Here is a 15,865-nt window from a genome sequence, read left to right on the forward strand (position 1 = left end):
CATTGACATTTTATTCCCCACTTATTCAGTTTTGACAGAATTACTGAACAGAAATAAAAATAGGAGTCACGGATGTATTTCACTGTATTATTATTATTACTTACTCTTAGCTAACTGCTAGTTCTTTTTGCCTAAATTAGGTATTTCCTATTTATTGTCTTGTAAAATATCAACTGTAAAAGCATGCACCTTTAACATAAAACGTTCTCAATTAAACATCAAGTACAAGGTCGGCGGTTCGAAACCGCGCGGCGGGGTGAGCTCCCGTTGCTCGTCCCAGCTCCTGCTCACCAAGCAGTTCGAAAACATGCAAATGTGAGTAGATTAATTGGTACCGCTTCGGCGGGAAGGTAACGGCGTTCCATGAGTCATGCTGGCCACATGACCCGGAAGTGTCCTATGGACAACGCCGGCTCCAAGGCTTTGAAACGGAGATGAGCACCGCCCCCTAGAGTCGGACACGACTGGACTTTACGTCAAGGGAAACCTTTACCTTTTACTACAAGCCTTTATTAAACTCTTAATCTAGAAATGCTGATTAAACCTAATAATATGACAAATACTGCAATGCTGCAGCAGAAACAGAATGAAGCGTTGCCAGGCTTAGCAACACTGGATGTCTATGCACCCACACAGATGCAGAAAGGTAGAGTGGTTTGCAAAGGATTCGGGATTGGAGGAAAAAGCCCATTGATTTCCTGTAGCTAGCAAGCAAGCAAGCAAGCAAGCAAGCAAGCAAGCAAGCAAGCAAGCAAATAAATTAGATCCACACTTCTGAAGTCATCCAGTATTAAGCTTTTTTTTTTTTTTTAATATATCACTGAGAATCATTGCAAGCAGCTTCACATTCTCAAAAATCCCAGTAGGGGAATATGAGACGTCTGTTCCATGAATGGGCCAAACCTTTCCACTTCACTGTGGGGAAGTCCTCACTTACCTGTCTTACTGTCAAAAAATAACCCTGCAGTTATTAGGAGCCACTGCATCTGGTCTCAAGATCTCTGAATCCTGCCCATGCTGCAGAACCCATTTGTAGCTACATACAATCCTTTCACTTGGCCAAGGAACATTTTCTTGCTGTCTCTGAACATTGCCTGCAGAAAGTACAGACTCTCTACACAAGAAAGGATAGAGAGTAGGCATCGGAATATCAGAAGTACATAAAAAAAAATTATACGGTTTAACTGCCGCAATCCTCCAGACCAAACAAAAAACCAGATAAAGCAACAGTAGCAGCAGAATTAAAGAACCTGTCCAGAAGATGGTGCTATCTAGCTACTCCTTGCTGTGCACTCCCACTCCGCTCTTTCATGAATTAGAAGAATGCCACTGGGCTTAATGCCACCAGATCTGAGCGACAAAAATTCAGACAACCATTAGATGACACCAAAGAGATGCAGAAAACTCTTAACCTTTTGCTGCCACCTCTCACTATCACCTATCATCAGCATTTTTGCAGCCCAGGTCTGGCAGCTCCGAGTTCCTATTGAGAAGCCTCTTATTTTTAGGGAATCACAATCCTAAATTACAAAAACTTCCCTGTCATTCATGGAAAATTATTTATATATTTAAATGACATATATGCCACTTTTCCTCAAATCAGGGCAGTATTTAAAGAATAACCATTTTAAAACATATTAAAGGACAGTGTATTTGTTCTTTAAAATATTTATATTCTATCTATCTTCCATTTCAATTCAGCAGTATGTTTAAAATCTCCAACAGACAACATTGACATGAACTATGCCTGTAGATGCACAGAAGATAAATCAAGCCTAATTTACTAAATGTTAGATGACAATGCAAATGTCTTATAAGCTTTTCAAAATTTAGATAAAACAGAAAACAAACAGAGAGTTAATTCATGAGTTTGGAGCAACTTTCAGTAGATGCTCTAATTTTACAAAGAGAAAAATAGCTAAAATGAACACCCAGCTGAACCTAAATGAAAGCTGGCTGGGTGGCCTTGGGCCAGTCCCTCTCTCTCAGCCCAACCCACCTCACATGGTTGTTGTGGGGAAAATAGGAGGAGGGAGTATTAAGTATGTTTGCCGCCTTGAGTTATTTATAAAAATAATAAAGGTGGGATATAAATAAACAAATAAATTAAATATATGGCAAGATGTTAAACCTTTTATGTCTCATTGGCCCAAAAAACAGTATGATGATCAATTCAATCTTGGAGCTAAATACATTCCCAACTCTTGATGCTCATTTTAAGGGAAGCACTGGTATTCTGCAATATTAAAATTGATTAGCTCATCTATACATTAATCAATAGATATCACTCCTATTTTAAAATATGAGGTCCTGCCCTCCCCTACATAGGTATTATCAATGTAACAGGGTTGGCCAGCATCGTGGCTGGGGGTCAAGGCTGCAAATGGTAGCCTTCACAATCCTCAATATTTTGCAGGCATCATCAGGAGAGATGGGCTGAACAAAAATAATGAATTGGTGTTGAGAGGTTAAGTTCAAAAACATTCTGTTGAGACCAACAAGAAGAAGCATTCATCTACGAACAATAAAATACTTCTTGAACTATATTTTCTGTGTGACTTATTCAAAGATAATCATTCACTGTGGAATTGAGATTTCGTCATATGGCGCTGTAAAGGAAGGTTGTTACTGAAACCTTTAAATGTAATGTGCCAATATGCTTGAATGGAAATTAAACGTCATCCAATGGATAATTTAAAAACCATTCCATTTCACTGGAAAGAATTTAAATATACTCATAAATAAGTATCTAGTGCAGGACAAGTAAATGATCCCTCCTCAATTCACCTTTCTCATGGAAAAATAAAACTGTCAGCTCAGCCATTGAGACACGAGAATGTTGATTAAATTGTAAAAGATTACTGCAAGGTGAGAACAGCTCTGGGAAGCAAGGCCAAAATGAGGCAACAGGAAAAATAATACATCAACAGTAACCTTTATTCCTAAGAACACAGCCTTTATTTTCTCAACACACCATTGTCTTTGTAGTACAATTCTCATTACCTCATAGTAACTAGGATACATATGGCACTTCATTACACTAATTACCTCACTGATCTCACTAAACACATACTTTGTTCTACATCCAATCAAATACTTTGCTGCTGTATCTGATATTATACATTATTCTAAGTTGCCTTACTCTTTATAAAAGTCTTGCATCGCAACCCCTTTTTAGGTCTGCCTTTGCCATCTCTGGTACCATAGTAAACAATCTGTGTTTCAATGGGAGGGTGTACTGGTCTCTGTCATTGCAATGGTATGTGGGAATGACCTTGGGAGACAGGAGGAAGAGCTGCACCTAGAAAATGGTCTGATAAATGAAATTTGAATCCAAAGGAGGTGGGAAAGCATGTCAGAAGGGACCCTCCCTAGTTTTTGGGAGAGTAAAAGTAAAGGAATGGAGGAGTCCTTTCAGCCTTGCAAGACTGATCTTAGCCCTCTGAGGTAATCCAGACAAGAAGCACAACTAGGATTACTAGCTTTATTATAAGGTCGCATTAAAAGAGTCTTGCAAGTCTGAAAGCACCTCTCCCCTCCCTTACTTTTACTCTCCCAAAAACTAGGGAGGGTCCTTTCTGAGATGCTTTCTCCACCCCCACCCCTCCTTCAGACTCAACATTTATTTATCAGACCATTGTCTAGGCTGTAACTCTTCCTCCTTTCTCCCAAGATCATTCCCACATACCATTACAGTCACAAACAAACTCTTCGGGGAAATTTGTGAGAGAAATTTCCCTTACACTGCCAACTGCTGCTAAAATGTGTCATGGGATTTTAAACAATCTATGTGGAGTTGTAGTGGCAGAGGATATACGGTATGTCATTGCTATCACAAGCTAACTTAAGAACCGCATGCATTGTCCTAACCGTGCTATACAGAACTGCAACAGAACTACCTTTTTAGAAAGCATACATGATCACATGCTTAAAGTCCTATTACAAAATGTAACATCCCTGAAAACATACAACGCAATGTGTTAAGAAGCATACAAATATGTATGGATATTCTTGGTGAAATGACAATAAAGAGGAAATCTAGACTCACCATATGACAGCAATTTCACAATGACTTTATAAATAGATCAAGTCAACTGTGCACCCTTCATTATAAGAATAGAACAGGCAATAAATATTAATACAAAACTGCAGCCACTTTAACAGTAATAAAACTGCTTGAGGCATTGAGTACAGGAGACTAAGGCTGCCATACCCATCAACTCAAAAGGACCATCTACAGCTCCCCCTGGTTTCAACTGAACCTTCCTGACAAGTGACACAATGGTTTATTCAGAGCTTGCTCCAATACAGCAATCCAAGACAAGACTTCATTTCCAATCATGAAGAAAATGCAATGAAACAATGAACAAAAAAGTGTTCCCAGTACTATGGCCAAAAGATTGATCTTGCAACATTGGAAAGATAAACGTATGGCCCCATTTACTCAATGGATTGAAGACCTGATTATCCTTGCCACCTATGAAAGGATTGTCTACAGATGTAGACTTTGTATGGACAAGTATAATGAAATATGAGACTCATTTTTACAAAATGCAGTAATTTAGGGAAAAGCATGTTGGTTATGTAATTGTGATAGATAGATAGATAGATAGATAGATAGATAGATAGATAGATAGATAGATACTTGCATCATATTTGCATTATAAATACAGAGAGAGAGAGAGAGAGAAATTGTAATTGTTTATTGTTGTGACGACACGTAATATTTTATATTTTTACTTTCTTTCTTTCTGTCACATTTTTCTTAGTTTTTAAGCACTAGCTATGTATTTTTTTGTAACATATGTATCTTTGTGGACCTTTTTGTTTTTGTTTTCTTTTTCTGTCATTATTTTAAAAGGCAATAAAAAAATAAAAGAGTGTTCCCAGCAGGAGGCATTTTATTAGTTTTCAGATACACAGACAACTAGTTTTGTAAGGACAGCTGCCCCCAAATCTTTCTCACATTATATCAAACAAAGATATTTCTACATTGGTCACTACCCATTCATGAAGTTATGAATATAAAGGTCTGGAACTTTAAAATGATACAGTTGTTGATAATTTTTATGATTGAAAGACTGAAAGATGAATTTACAGTGCTTAGTACATGCAGCTTAAAATATGTATTCTGCTACAGAAAAATGTCAGAGAATTATATGTTTACTTCAGGAATAACTTTTCTTCAAGGTGAAATTCTATTTTAAAAAATTGAGGACTAATGTACTTAAATAATGGTGAAAAATGTTATACAATGTATTTGCAGACAAGCTGAACACAGTGTGGTTTAGGGCTGCAGAGGTATGGTGCTCGATTGGGTAATACATAATTTCCCAATTGAATATTGGCTTCCATGGGGTGGTAACCATTTTCATTAAACTATAAATATTAACTTTGATCCAGTGGTGCCCTTCAGCTAGCGAAAAGCATCTGCTATTCATAGAAGAGTTACTTCCCACCTACTGGAAAAACACTGTCTAAAAAAAATCGGCCCAAATCTTCTGTTTATTACAGCTCTTTCATGTGCACAGTTTATGTGCTTTAACATGTTTGTTGTTGTTGTTATTGTTTCTTCTTCCTCTTCCTCCTCTTCTTCTGCTATAATACAGCTTCTGATACATCATGATGCTGTATTATTACAAAAAAATCTCCCACTGGTACTTCTTGGAAAGGCACTAATGCATTTTCTATTTTTTTCATTTTTCAAAACTAAGCCATTGGCAAAACATGTATATATTTTAGCTGTCAAATCCCAAACGTTGGTGGCTCAGCTTCATCACAACTTCCTCTTAATTTCTGAAGATCAGACCTTAGCTGTCCTGCTCACTCATTGTCTACTCAAATTCCACAAGTTGTACTTTTTCATTTCCTAAAAAATATTCTTCTTCATGATGTTTAAAGCATTCAGTCATGCTGGGATGTACTGCATCAAGCACTGTTTTTTGTGTTGAGATGGATAGATTTTATATTTTAACAAATGAAATACCAGATCAAATATAGTTTAATCTTCCTAAAATTAACCATATTTAAGTTTTTTTGGCTTTTGGCTTTGTAACAGCAACTAAGGCTCCATCTTATTAGTTGTCTTGTCCATCATTAACAATAATAAGGAAGCAAATGGGAAGCAATCAACTTGCTTGAATCTGTGTAATTGCCAAGACACCTAAAGGCAAGAAATCCTTGTGCTGTAATTTCTAACATTGGCCATGGAATTAATATAACTCAGCAAAATATTCCCCAGACCTGTAGTAACCATTTAGAATTCTGTGACTATGCTACCATTTAATTTCACTGATTTTCTAGGATGGCAATACTTCAAAGAGAAGCCTTATTCAGGCGAGTGTCATGTTCACTGTTTCAATGTGCACTGTACATCATAACGTTTCACATGCCATGGCGCTGACACGCATTTCTGTTTGCGAGGGAGCTGCTGTGAAACCTTGTACCAAGCTCTGTATCTGTGTTCATTACAATGGAATGTGTTTGGGTTATGTGCTCTGTTCAAGGACTTTTCCTGCAGACCATTAGAAACCATTAGGAGCACCTGGGATTGTGAACTTGGGAAGATTCTATGGGGGGGGGATTTCATTTGCACCGAGGGTTTTTAGTTTGCATTTGGCGCGCTTTTATCATTCTCAGCTTTCTTTGTGATCCTGCATACTATTCTTTAATAAATCAGATATCTTTGCATTCCTGCTCATGAGTCTGAGAGTGTTTTAGAATAGGCAATCATTACATAAAGCTGAGAATCACCAAAGTTGTACCGTTAGCTCCTACCAAGATCAGTTTCTTGTGAGGGAAAATAGTTAACAATGGCCGAGTCCAAGCTCACGACCGGGGGACTCGAGGAGCCGGCTAGCTTGATGCCCGAGTCATCGGTCAAGAGCGGAGAACTGAGCCTCACCCCAGAACCTTCAGATTTCCGGCAGGATTCGAGTTCCAGCCCTGAGGTGGAGGAATCTAATGATGGGGGAGAACCAGAGCAACTGGCAGCCAGCGAATCGCTCGCAGAGTTGATCACCTGGGATGCAATGGGAGAACCCCAGCCAGGGACGTCCCAGGCATCCTGGAAGCATCGGTTCCCACTGACCCCAGATGTAGAATCTACCACGGTATCAACAGAGAGACAGCCTAACACGCGAGGGAGGGAGGAATCTCAAACCCCTGAAAGGCTAAGAGTGGTGGAGGCCAAAATAGAAGCGATGGAGTACATATTAAGAAACCTGTCTCTATCATTGGGGGGGCAGGGGAGGCACGACGGAGGTCCCAGCTTCACGCAACCATCCCCCATCCTCCCACCCGGACCGCCAGCAGAGTGGGGCCGGAGACAGCTCCAGGATGAATCTCCACCCCGCAGAGCGACAATTACCGTAACCTGGGGCCCAAACACTCAAGCAGCCGCCGGTTCCGCTCCAACAGGAGTGAGGGTGAAAGACTTTTCTGTCAAGTTTGATGGGGATCCAACCAAGTTATCTTTCTTTCTAACCAATGCTGAAAGTTACATGAGGCAGTTTGGAGCATACTTCCCTTCCGAAGAGGCTAAGATAACTGCCATTGCCACCAAGTTGAAGGGTCAAGCGGCTGACTGGTATGTTCAATTAAGTGAGGCTGACTCCCCTGAACTTGAGTATTTCAAGGACTTTATGGGGGCGTTAAAGCTGCATTTTGAGAATCCTCTGGCCAAGGCAAGAGCTAAGAAGGCACTGAAGGATCTTACCCAGGGCCAGCTGTCTGTAGCTGATTACGCCCTGGAGTTTAAGGCTTTAGCTGGGAAAATCCCTGACTGGTCTCAGTCAACCTTAATAGAACGGTTTAAAGAGGGACTCAACCGGGACGTCCTACAATGGGCATTGTGTAGAGACGACCCAGAGTCATTGTATGAATGGATCTGTCTGGCTGGCAAGGCTGAGCACGCCCAGCATACCTTCATGCAAACCAGACGACCTGAAAACCACCAGCCACCATGAGGGGACCCCAAAGTGCCGCAACTGCTGCCCGGCCAGGCTATAAAGCCTGGGAAGAGGAGAGAGATTGGTGCTACGCGAGGGGTCAGTGTCTCCGATGCGGAAAGGAAGGGCATCAAGCAGCTGATTGCCCAAAAGCCAAGGCTGGAGATCGAGCACGCAAGCTGCCGGCCAAATCGCCCTCCCCCCTCGCAGTGGATGACAGCAGCCAAGGGGGCAGCCGACGCTGAGGAAGTATTCTACTTCTTGGGAGAGGCTGAAGATGACTCTAAGGAGCTGGCGGGAAATGCCAGCCACCTGCCATGAAGAGTGCCTGTGGGCAGGTGGAGGAGGATGGGCGCGAGGATGCTATGGTGAGTGCTGACTGTCCCACTTTAGCAGTAAAAGTGAAATTGGGCTCCCGCACAAAGGCTACAGAGGTCTGGGCTTTAGTTGACTCTGGGTGTTCCAGGTGTCTAATTCACCCTGATCTGGTTGCTGCTTTGGACCTGCCTAGCTTCCCCCTCCAGCAGCCTTTGATCTTTACACAGTTGGATGGTTCAATGGCGGGGCGGCGGCAGCAACCCATTTCACTGGAACTGTCGCAATGCAAATGGGCAGCCACCGTGAGACTTTAAAATTTGTAGTGGCACCTGTTGGCAATCCCTTGGTAATTCTGGGGATCCCCTGGTTGACCTATCAAAGCCCATATATAAACTGGGAACACAGAACTGTGACTTTTAAGGATGGGTTTTACCAAGCTCCTACAGCGGAGAGAGCTTCACGTGCGGGGGTTGGAAGGGCTGCAATTGCCACGCCATGCCCTGGTTTGGCACATTTAGAAGGCTTGCCCAATCGATACCAAGACTTTGCAGATGTCTTTGGGGAAATGGAAGCAGATCAGCTGCCCCCCGCCATCGGAAAACTGACTGTGCGATAGAGTTGGTTCCCAACGCTCAATTGCCCAAGCCAAAAATTTATCCAATGACTCAGAAGGAGCTTGAGGCATTACGGGACTTTATTGACAAAAATCTGTCAAGGGGGTTTATTGAACCTGCAAATTCCCCAGTTGGGGCCCCTGTGCTATTCTGGGAAAAGAAAGATGGCACGCTTCGACTCTGTATGGACTATCGGGGGTTAAATTCTGTTTCAATTTGCAACAAGTACCCTCTTCCGCTCATGAAGGACATGTTAGCTCACTTGTCTAAGGGCAAGATTTTCTCCAAGCTCGATCTTCGTGAAGCCTATTTTCGCATCCGCATGCGAGCTGGAGATGAGTGGAAAACTGCTTTTAACTACCCACTGGGTTCATTTCAGTACAAAGTCCTCCCTTTTGGGTTGGCAGGGGCGCCCGGAGTCTTCATGCAATTGATTAATGAAGTATTACATGATCATTTGTTTAAAGGGGTCGTGGTTTATTTAGACGATGTTCTCATTTACACTGAAACCGAGGAGGAACACGAATGCCTCCTCAAACAGGTGTTACGCAAGCTTAGAGATGCCAAACTTTATGCCAAGCTTTCCAAATGTGAGTTTCACAAGACCCAACTTGACTATCTGGGCTATAGGGTGTCTGACAAGGGCATTGAAATGGACCCTGCAAAAATTCAGGCAATTTTAAGTTGGGAATGTCCCCGCACCCGGAGGCAATTGCAAAGTTTCCTCGGGTTCAGTAATTACTATCGCCAATTTATCCAGGGGTTCGCTGAGATTGCTTTGCCCCTCACTGATTTACTCCGTATCAAGGGCTTGGGGGAGACACACAAAGTAAAAAACCCTGGGGCAGTGCTGAATTGGATGCCTCTTCACTGCTGAGCCTATTCTACAGCACCCCGATCCTGAATGCCCCTTTGTGGTCCAAGTTGATGCTTCTGACTCCTCAGTTGGGGCTATATTGTTACAGAGAGATTCTGAAAATCACTTAAAACCCTGCGCTTATTTGTCCAGAAAATTTTCTGAAACCGAATCCCAGTGGCATGTTTGGGAAAAGGAGGCTTTTGCTGTAAAAGCTGCTTTGGAAACCTGGCATCACCTCCTGGAAGGTGCTAAATGCCCTTTCGAAGTTTGGATCGATCACAGGAATTTGGAAGCCCTCCGCACCCCCCGGCATCTCAGTCCTAAACAAATTCGCTGGGCTCAATTTTTCAGTCGCTTTAACTTCCAGTTAAAATTTATTCCGGGAAAGAAAAACTTTCTGGCCGATGCTTTGTCATATTTACCTGAGGACCTTGACCACGTGGCAGATGTGGTTGGGACTGTTCTCACTGAACCACAACTGGGGCTTAGTTGCTGTCACCTGGAGCCAGACCCGTGCGCAGGCATCCCCGCCCCCAGCCCAGTCTGGGAAGCGGAAAGTGCAAGTTCCTTCCCAATTACAGAAAGACTTCCTCCAGGCGCTGAAATCTGACACTTGGTTGCTAGCTAATAAAGACACTGTTTCTTTTGAAAACGGTCTGGCATGGGTGCAACACCGCCTTTATGTACCCGAAACTTTATGACCTGACATTTTACAGCGTTCCCATGATGATAAACTTGCTGGGCATTTTGGTTTTGTTAAAACATTGCATTTGGTTCATCGTCAATTCTGGTGGCCCACCTTGAGACGCGATGTAAAATACTATGTGGCTTCCTGTCCTGTTTGTGCAATGTCAAAGCGAAAAGGGGGGAAACCGCAGGGGCTTCTGCAGCCTGTGGCCAGCCCGTCCCGTCCCTGGGATGAGATTTCTATGGATTTTATTGTGGATCTTCCTCCCAGTTAGAAGAAAACTGTCATTTGGGTTGTAAAAGATTTTTTTTCCAAACAAGCCCATTTCATTCCATGTGCGTCCATCCCGTCGGCCCCGCAATTGGTGCACCTATTTCTCATCCACATCTACCATCTCCACGGTAGCCCCTCCTGCTTGGTCAGCGACCACGGGACACAGTTTACTTCCCAGTTTTGGAAATCATTTTTAAAATTGATTGGCACCAAACAGGCGCTGTCCACCTCGTCCCATCCTGAGACTGACGGATCTACTGAGATTTTGAACTCCGCCCTTGAACAATTTCTTAGAGCATACATTAACTACCATCAGGACAATTGGGTGGACTTGCTGCCTTTTGCTGAAGTGGCTTACAACAATGCTGTCCATCAGAGTACCGGGCAAACCCCTTTTCGTGTGCTTTCTGGTCACGACTTTGTTCCCATCCCTGAACTGCCACAACCCCCTCCCCAAACATGTTCTGCCTCTGACTGGGCTGTTAAGCTTGCTGATTCCTGGCTGGTGATTCAACAGGTTTTGGCTGACGCCCAGGCTGCTTACAAGTTTCAAGCCGATAAGCATCATTCTTTGCAACACGATTTCAAGACTGGGTATCAAGTGTATCTATCTACCAAATTCATCAAGTCCCCACAACCCTCTAAAAAACTTGCTCCCAAGTTCATTGGTCCTTTCCCTATTGTTGGTCTTATCAATCCAGTTACTGTTAAGTTGGATCTGCCTCACAATTTGAAACACTTGCACCCTGTTTTCCATTGCAGCTTGCTCAAGCCTGTCCACCACACCTCCCGCTGGCATCCCCAACCTCCTCCTTCTGCTCCGATCATGATTGATGGCCAACAGCACTTTGAGGTCAAGGAGGTTGTTGATTCTTGCAAGCTTCGCGGCACCCTCCAGTATCTGGTCCAATGGAAACACTTTCCTCATCCTGAATGGGTGTCTGCTCACCACGTTAATGCCCCTGATTTAATTCGCCACTTCCACTTGGCATACCCTTTAAAGCCTGCTGCTTAGTGTTTTCTTTCTTTTGGGGGGCAGTATGTCATGTTCACTGTTTCAGTGTGCACTGTACATCGTAACATTTCACATGCCATGGTGCTGACGCACGTTTCTGTTTGGGAGGGAGCTGCTGTGAAACCTTGTACCAAGCTCTGTATCTATGTTCATTTCAATGGAATGTGTTTGGGTTATGTACTCTGTTCAAGGACTTTTCCCGCAGACCATCAGAAGCTGTTAGGAGCACCTGGGATTGTGAGCTTGGGAAGATTCTATGGGGGGAGGGATCTCATTTGTACCAAGGGTTTTTAGTTTGCATTTGGCGCGCTTTTATCATTCTCAGCTTTCTTTGTGATCCTGCATACTATTCTTTAATAAATCAGATATCTTTGCATTCCTGCTCATGAGTCTGAGAGTGTTTTAGAATAGGCAATCATTACAGGGAGCTTGATTGCCTTTACAAGTACAATTAGGGGTGTCCACCAGCGGGGGGGGGGGACAAAAACATTAACAAAAAACTGAACATCTCTGAGTACAATATACCGTTTTTGATTCAGATTGGCAAACTTCAAGAGTGATTGAATCTAGACCAAACAATTTCACTGAGATTCTTATCTATCTCCTGAGGCCTGGCCTACCCATCCAATAGAATATGACAATAAAGGAACACCTCCATTAAAAAAAAAGTTCTCTTTTGCTAAAACTAAAAACAGCATACAGTAGGCAACAGACTATTACGACAATATGTTCTCCACACCTGTTTATTTTCTACTTATAGCGCTATGTTACGGAAGGCTGGAAGGCATTAAAATGGTATCTGCCCCTGCAGAAGGGGAACATCTATGCCAGGATCACATTCTGTTGCATTAATAGACCAAACCTTAGCTTCTTGGTATCATCTATTGATAGACAATTGAATTGTTTCATATATAATGTATGTGAGGTTTCAATCTGAGACTACTAAAAAAAAATCAACATTATTATTAACATTAACATTAAATAGCTGCTTAGGCTTCAGTCAAAGCAGGTGTCAGCCCTACAAGGTAGACAGACGAAGAAACCAATACCATATAGGTGAGGTATATTTTTATTTTAACAGCTATAGTAGTAGAATCTTGCAAGTATGAAAGTGCTTCCCCCTCCCTCACGTTATCTTCATGTGAACTAGGGAGGGGCCTCTCTGAGATATTTACTCAAACTAATTTCTTGACCCAGGCTCAAGCCCCTCTTATCTGACTGTTACTTGGGTAGCGGCTCTTCCTCCTGTCCTTCAAGGCCATTCCTTATTCCCTCTACAGCAGGCGACATGCTCATCTATTAATTCCATTATAAATGCAACAAAAATACCTGTGGTATTTGTAGTCACATTTAGTGTTATGACTTTAATGATACCCCTACCACCCTTTTCTTTTCTGTAGTAAAACAACTTTACAAGTAGTAGTGAAATCATTTTTGATAAAGTCTGCTGTTGGTTTCACTCTGAGGACTAGATTTCATGAGAGGACAAGTCTGGAATCCAGAAGCATGACTTTGTCACACTGAGACCTTGGCTCTCCCCAGCAGCTAGCCTTTAGCCCAATATTTCTGCTTGGCTAGTAAGGCCTTGTTAGGATCTCAATAGCTTCCTAACCTGGAAATACTAAAGACTAAACTTAAGAGCAACTACATGTAAAGATGCTGAGAAACACCTTCCCGTCTGTGCAGCACATTCCTCCGACCTTCAGAATTGGATATCAGTTTAAATACCCTGCCCAGGAGTATTTTTAACAACATAACTACGCTACCTGCTGAAGCCTAATTGGATTCAAATTATTAGGGTGCTATTGCCTAGAAAAATATACGCTGCAGTGCTCTCTCTTTAAAAGCAAGGATTTCAAGAACAAAAGAAGAGTAGACTCTTGATATTTTACCTGCAGTGTCTTTCTCTCCTGTACTTAGTTCTCCGTTGATTCCATTCTCTTTGGTTCTGGAATATGAGCTCTGTGGTCCATGTGCACCATATTCTCCAGCTTCATCCTCTTTATATGGAAACCCATTAGCACTTCTGACCAGTCCTTCCCCTGTGCCACTTTGCTCCTTCATCTCTGCAGCATGTGGATGTGAAGAAGCTTCTGCTATCTGACCTGGGGTCCAGTGCGGTGCCTTAGCTTCATCTTTCCTATCGTCTGCCATACTTCTTGTCCTTTATAATTTTTCTTCTATTAAGAAGGGAAAGAGAAACCACTAGTCAACTGAAACATGCATTTCCCTCCCAATGGTAAAAATGAAATATGGCTGGATATGGAAATGTGTAAGAAAGCATCATCTCTGGGTATGAAGAAAAAGAAAAATACATTGGAAGTTTTGCACTTGACTTCAATATATTAACATGCATAGCAATTATTTTTTTCAATAATAATAAGAATCAATAATTAATAATCAATCATCTAAATTTATGCATGGCTACTCCATTTTAACCTCATTGTATGCTAGGCTGCACAAGAAGAATAACTGGTCCAACATCACTCACTGATATGACTGATTTGTAAGTGAATGCACGTCTTTCCAGTCTAAGCCTTCAGCACTCAAATCCATGGCATGTCATTAATGGCATATTACATTCACAAGTTACAGTATTAGATGCCTGTAGATGGTAGAAGCAAGACAGGAGATAATGCCTGGGCTTGGCTATTATTTATTTTTTTAAGTGCAGTATGGCTTCAACTTTATATAGAAAATGTAGGATGGTGTTCCAGTCTCTGAATCATCAGTTTCTGGGAACCTAAAACAAAGCATGGCCAAGGAACAAAGGAGCTGCACCACTTCCTCCAATGTACGCTGGAGTGACTTCTCTCACCAGTTGGGGCAAACTCTGATTTCTCTGAATGCCTCATTGGAAGTGACTCACAAGGCTCTACCAGTGCTGAACAGGGAGAGGAAAGAGTGAATCCATGGTCATCAGACTGTTATGCACTTACCACTTACAAAATAATAATAATAATCCTAGCTCCAACCTAATAAGGGCCTTAACTGAATTTGAAGCAAGCATTCCAGTAGCCCTGTTCTTTGGACTTTTAAGTTAGTTTCCTTTAACTCCATTTCTAATACTGCTAGGAATCAGTTAGATGATTTGAAGAGTTTCTCCACATGTTATCTTGACATATTTGTGGAATAAAATAATTTACTATATTCTGAAGCCAAGGGACTATTTGAAATAGTTGAATGCCCACTACTACTGCTATTCATTTTAGGAAAACTAAGGGGAGCTTGTTGCACTGAGTTAACAGCTTAGCATTCAGATGGGATGGTTACAGTGTTTTGGGCAACGGAAAGCCTCAGCAGTGGGAATTCAGGAATATGTTGATTTATTTAGCCCAATGCATCTTAAATGGTTTACATTTTTCTGCTTACAAAACACAATTAGTAGAGTCCACGTAATGCCTTATGCTGAGTCACTAAGAGTCTGTCTTGACCAGTATTGTTTCCTTTGTCTGGCAGCTGTCCAAAGCTGTGGAAATCAAATCTTTTCCAGCTCAGTTCCTAGAATCTTTTTTAGTGTTGAAGATGCTGGACAGTAAGGCAGGTCCTTCAGCATGCAAAGCATGTGTATTGCCATGGAGCTGGGGCCCCTCTATAATTATGATACAACACTAGAATTCTACATTAAAAAAAGCCAATACAGTTATGGACTAAGATGTCCAGGAACACAGAGAGTTGTACTTTTGTACAATTAGTACAAAAGCGTGAACTTTGCCAGATGAAACTTATCGCACTACTGTCCCTCAAGAAGTGGGGAAAAAAACATGCACATAGTGGTTATGAATTCCTCAGCTGATATTCTTATCTGTGTGCTGCTTTTCTATGTAAAGCTAACCCAAAGCAGCCCATAATATTAAAAGAAAGCTTGCAAAATGCCAAGCTTGCTAAACAAAATATCAATAATGTAATCATACGGATTTCAATGAATATACAAGGCCAATCAATATTAAATATATATTTAATAAAATATATATGTAATAGTCCTAACAAAAATCCAAAACACAATTTAATTAGCAAAAATGCTACTTTTTATCATATTAAGTGGTGGCCCAGCAGCAAGGTCTAAGATGAACTCAAGGCCCTTCAGTTGCAGGTAGCTAGATACCTAGAGAAAAAGGCCAACCATTCCAGTCTGGATACATATTGGCT

General features: G+C 41.8%; 1 protein-coding gene across 1 annotated transcript in view; it reads right to left on the reverse strand.

Moving 5' to 3' along the window:
* Positions 1–15,865, reverse strand: part of MAP2 (microtubule associated protein 2) — a 263,185-nt gene that overhangs the window by 83,861 nt on the left and 163,459 nt on the right. The window contains exon 4 of the mRNA XM_063317930.1: positions 13,609–13,896. Within this exon, the coding sequence (XP_063174000.1) occupies positions 13,609–13,870 (262 nt within the window). The 5' untranslated portion in view covers positions 13,871–13,896. The remainder of the gene's footprint in view (positions 1–13,608; positions 13,897–15,865) is intronic.

Source organism: Candoia aspera, chromosome 1, assembly GCF_035149785.1.
Source record: "Candoia aspera isolate rCanAsp1 chromosome 1, rCanAsp1.hap2, whole genome shotgun sequence".
Lineage (NCBI taxonomy): Eukaryota > Metazoa > Chordata > Lepidosauria > Squamata > Boidae > Candoia > Candoia aspera.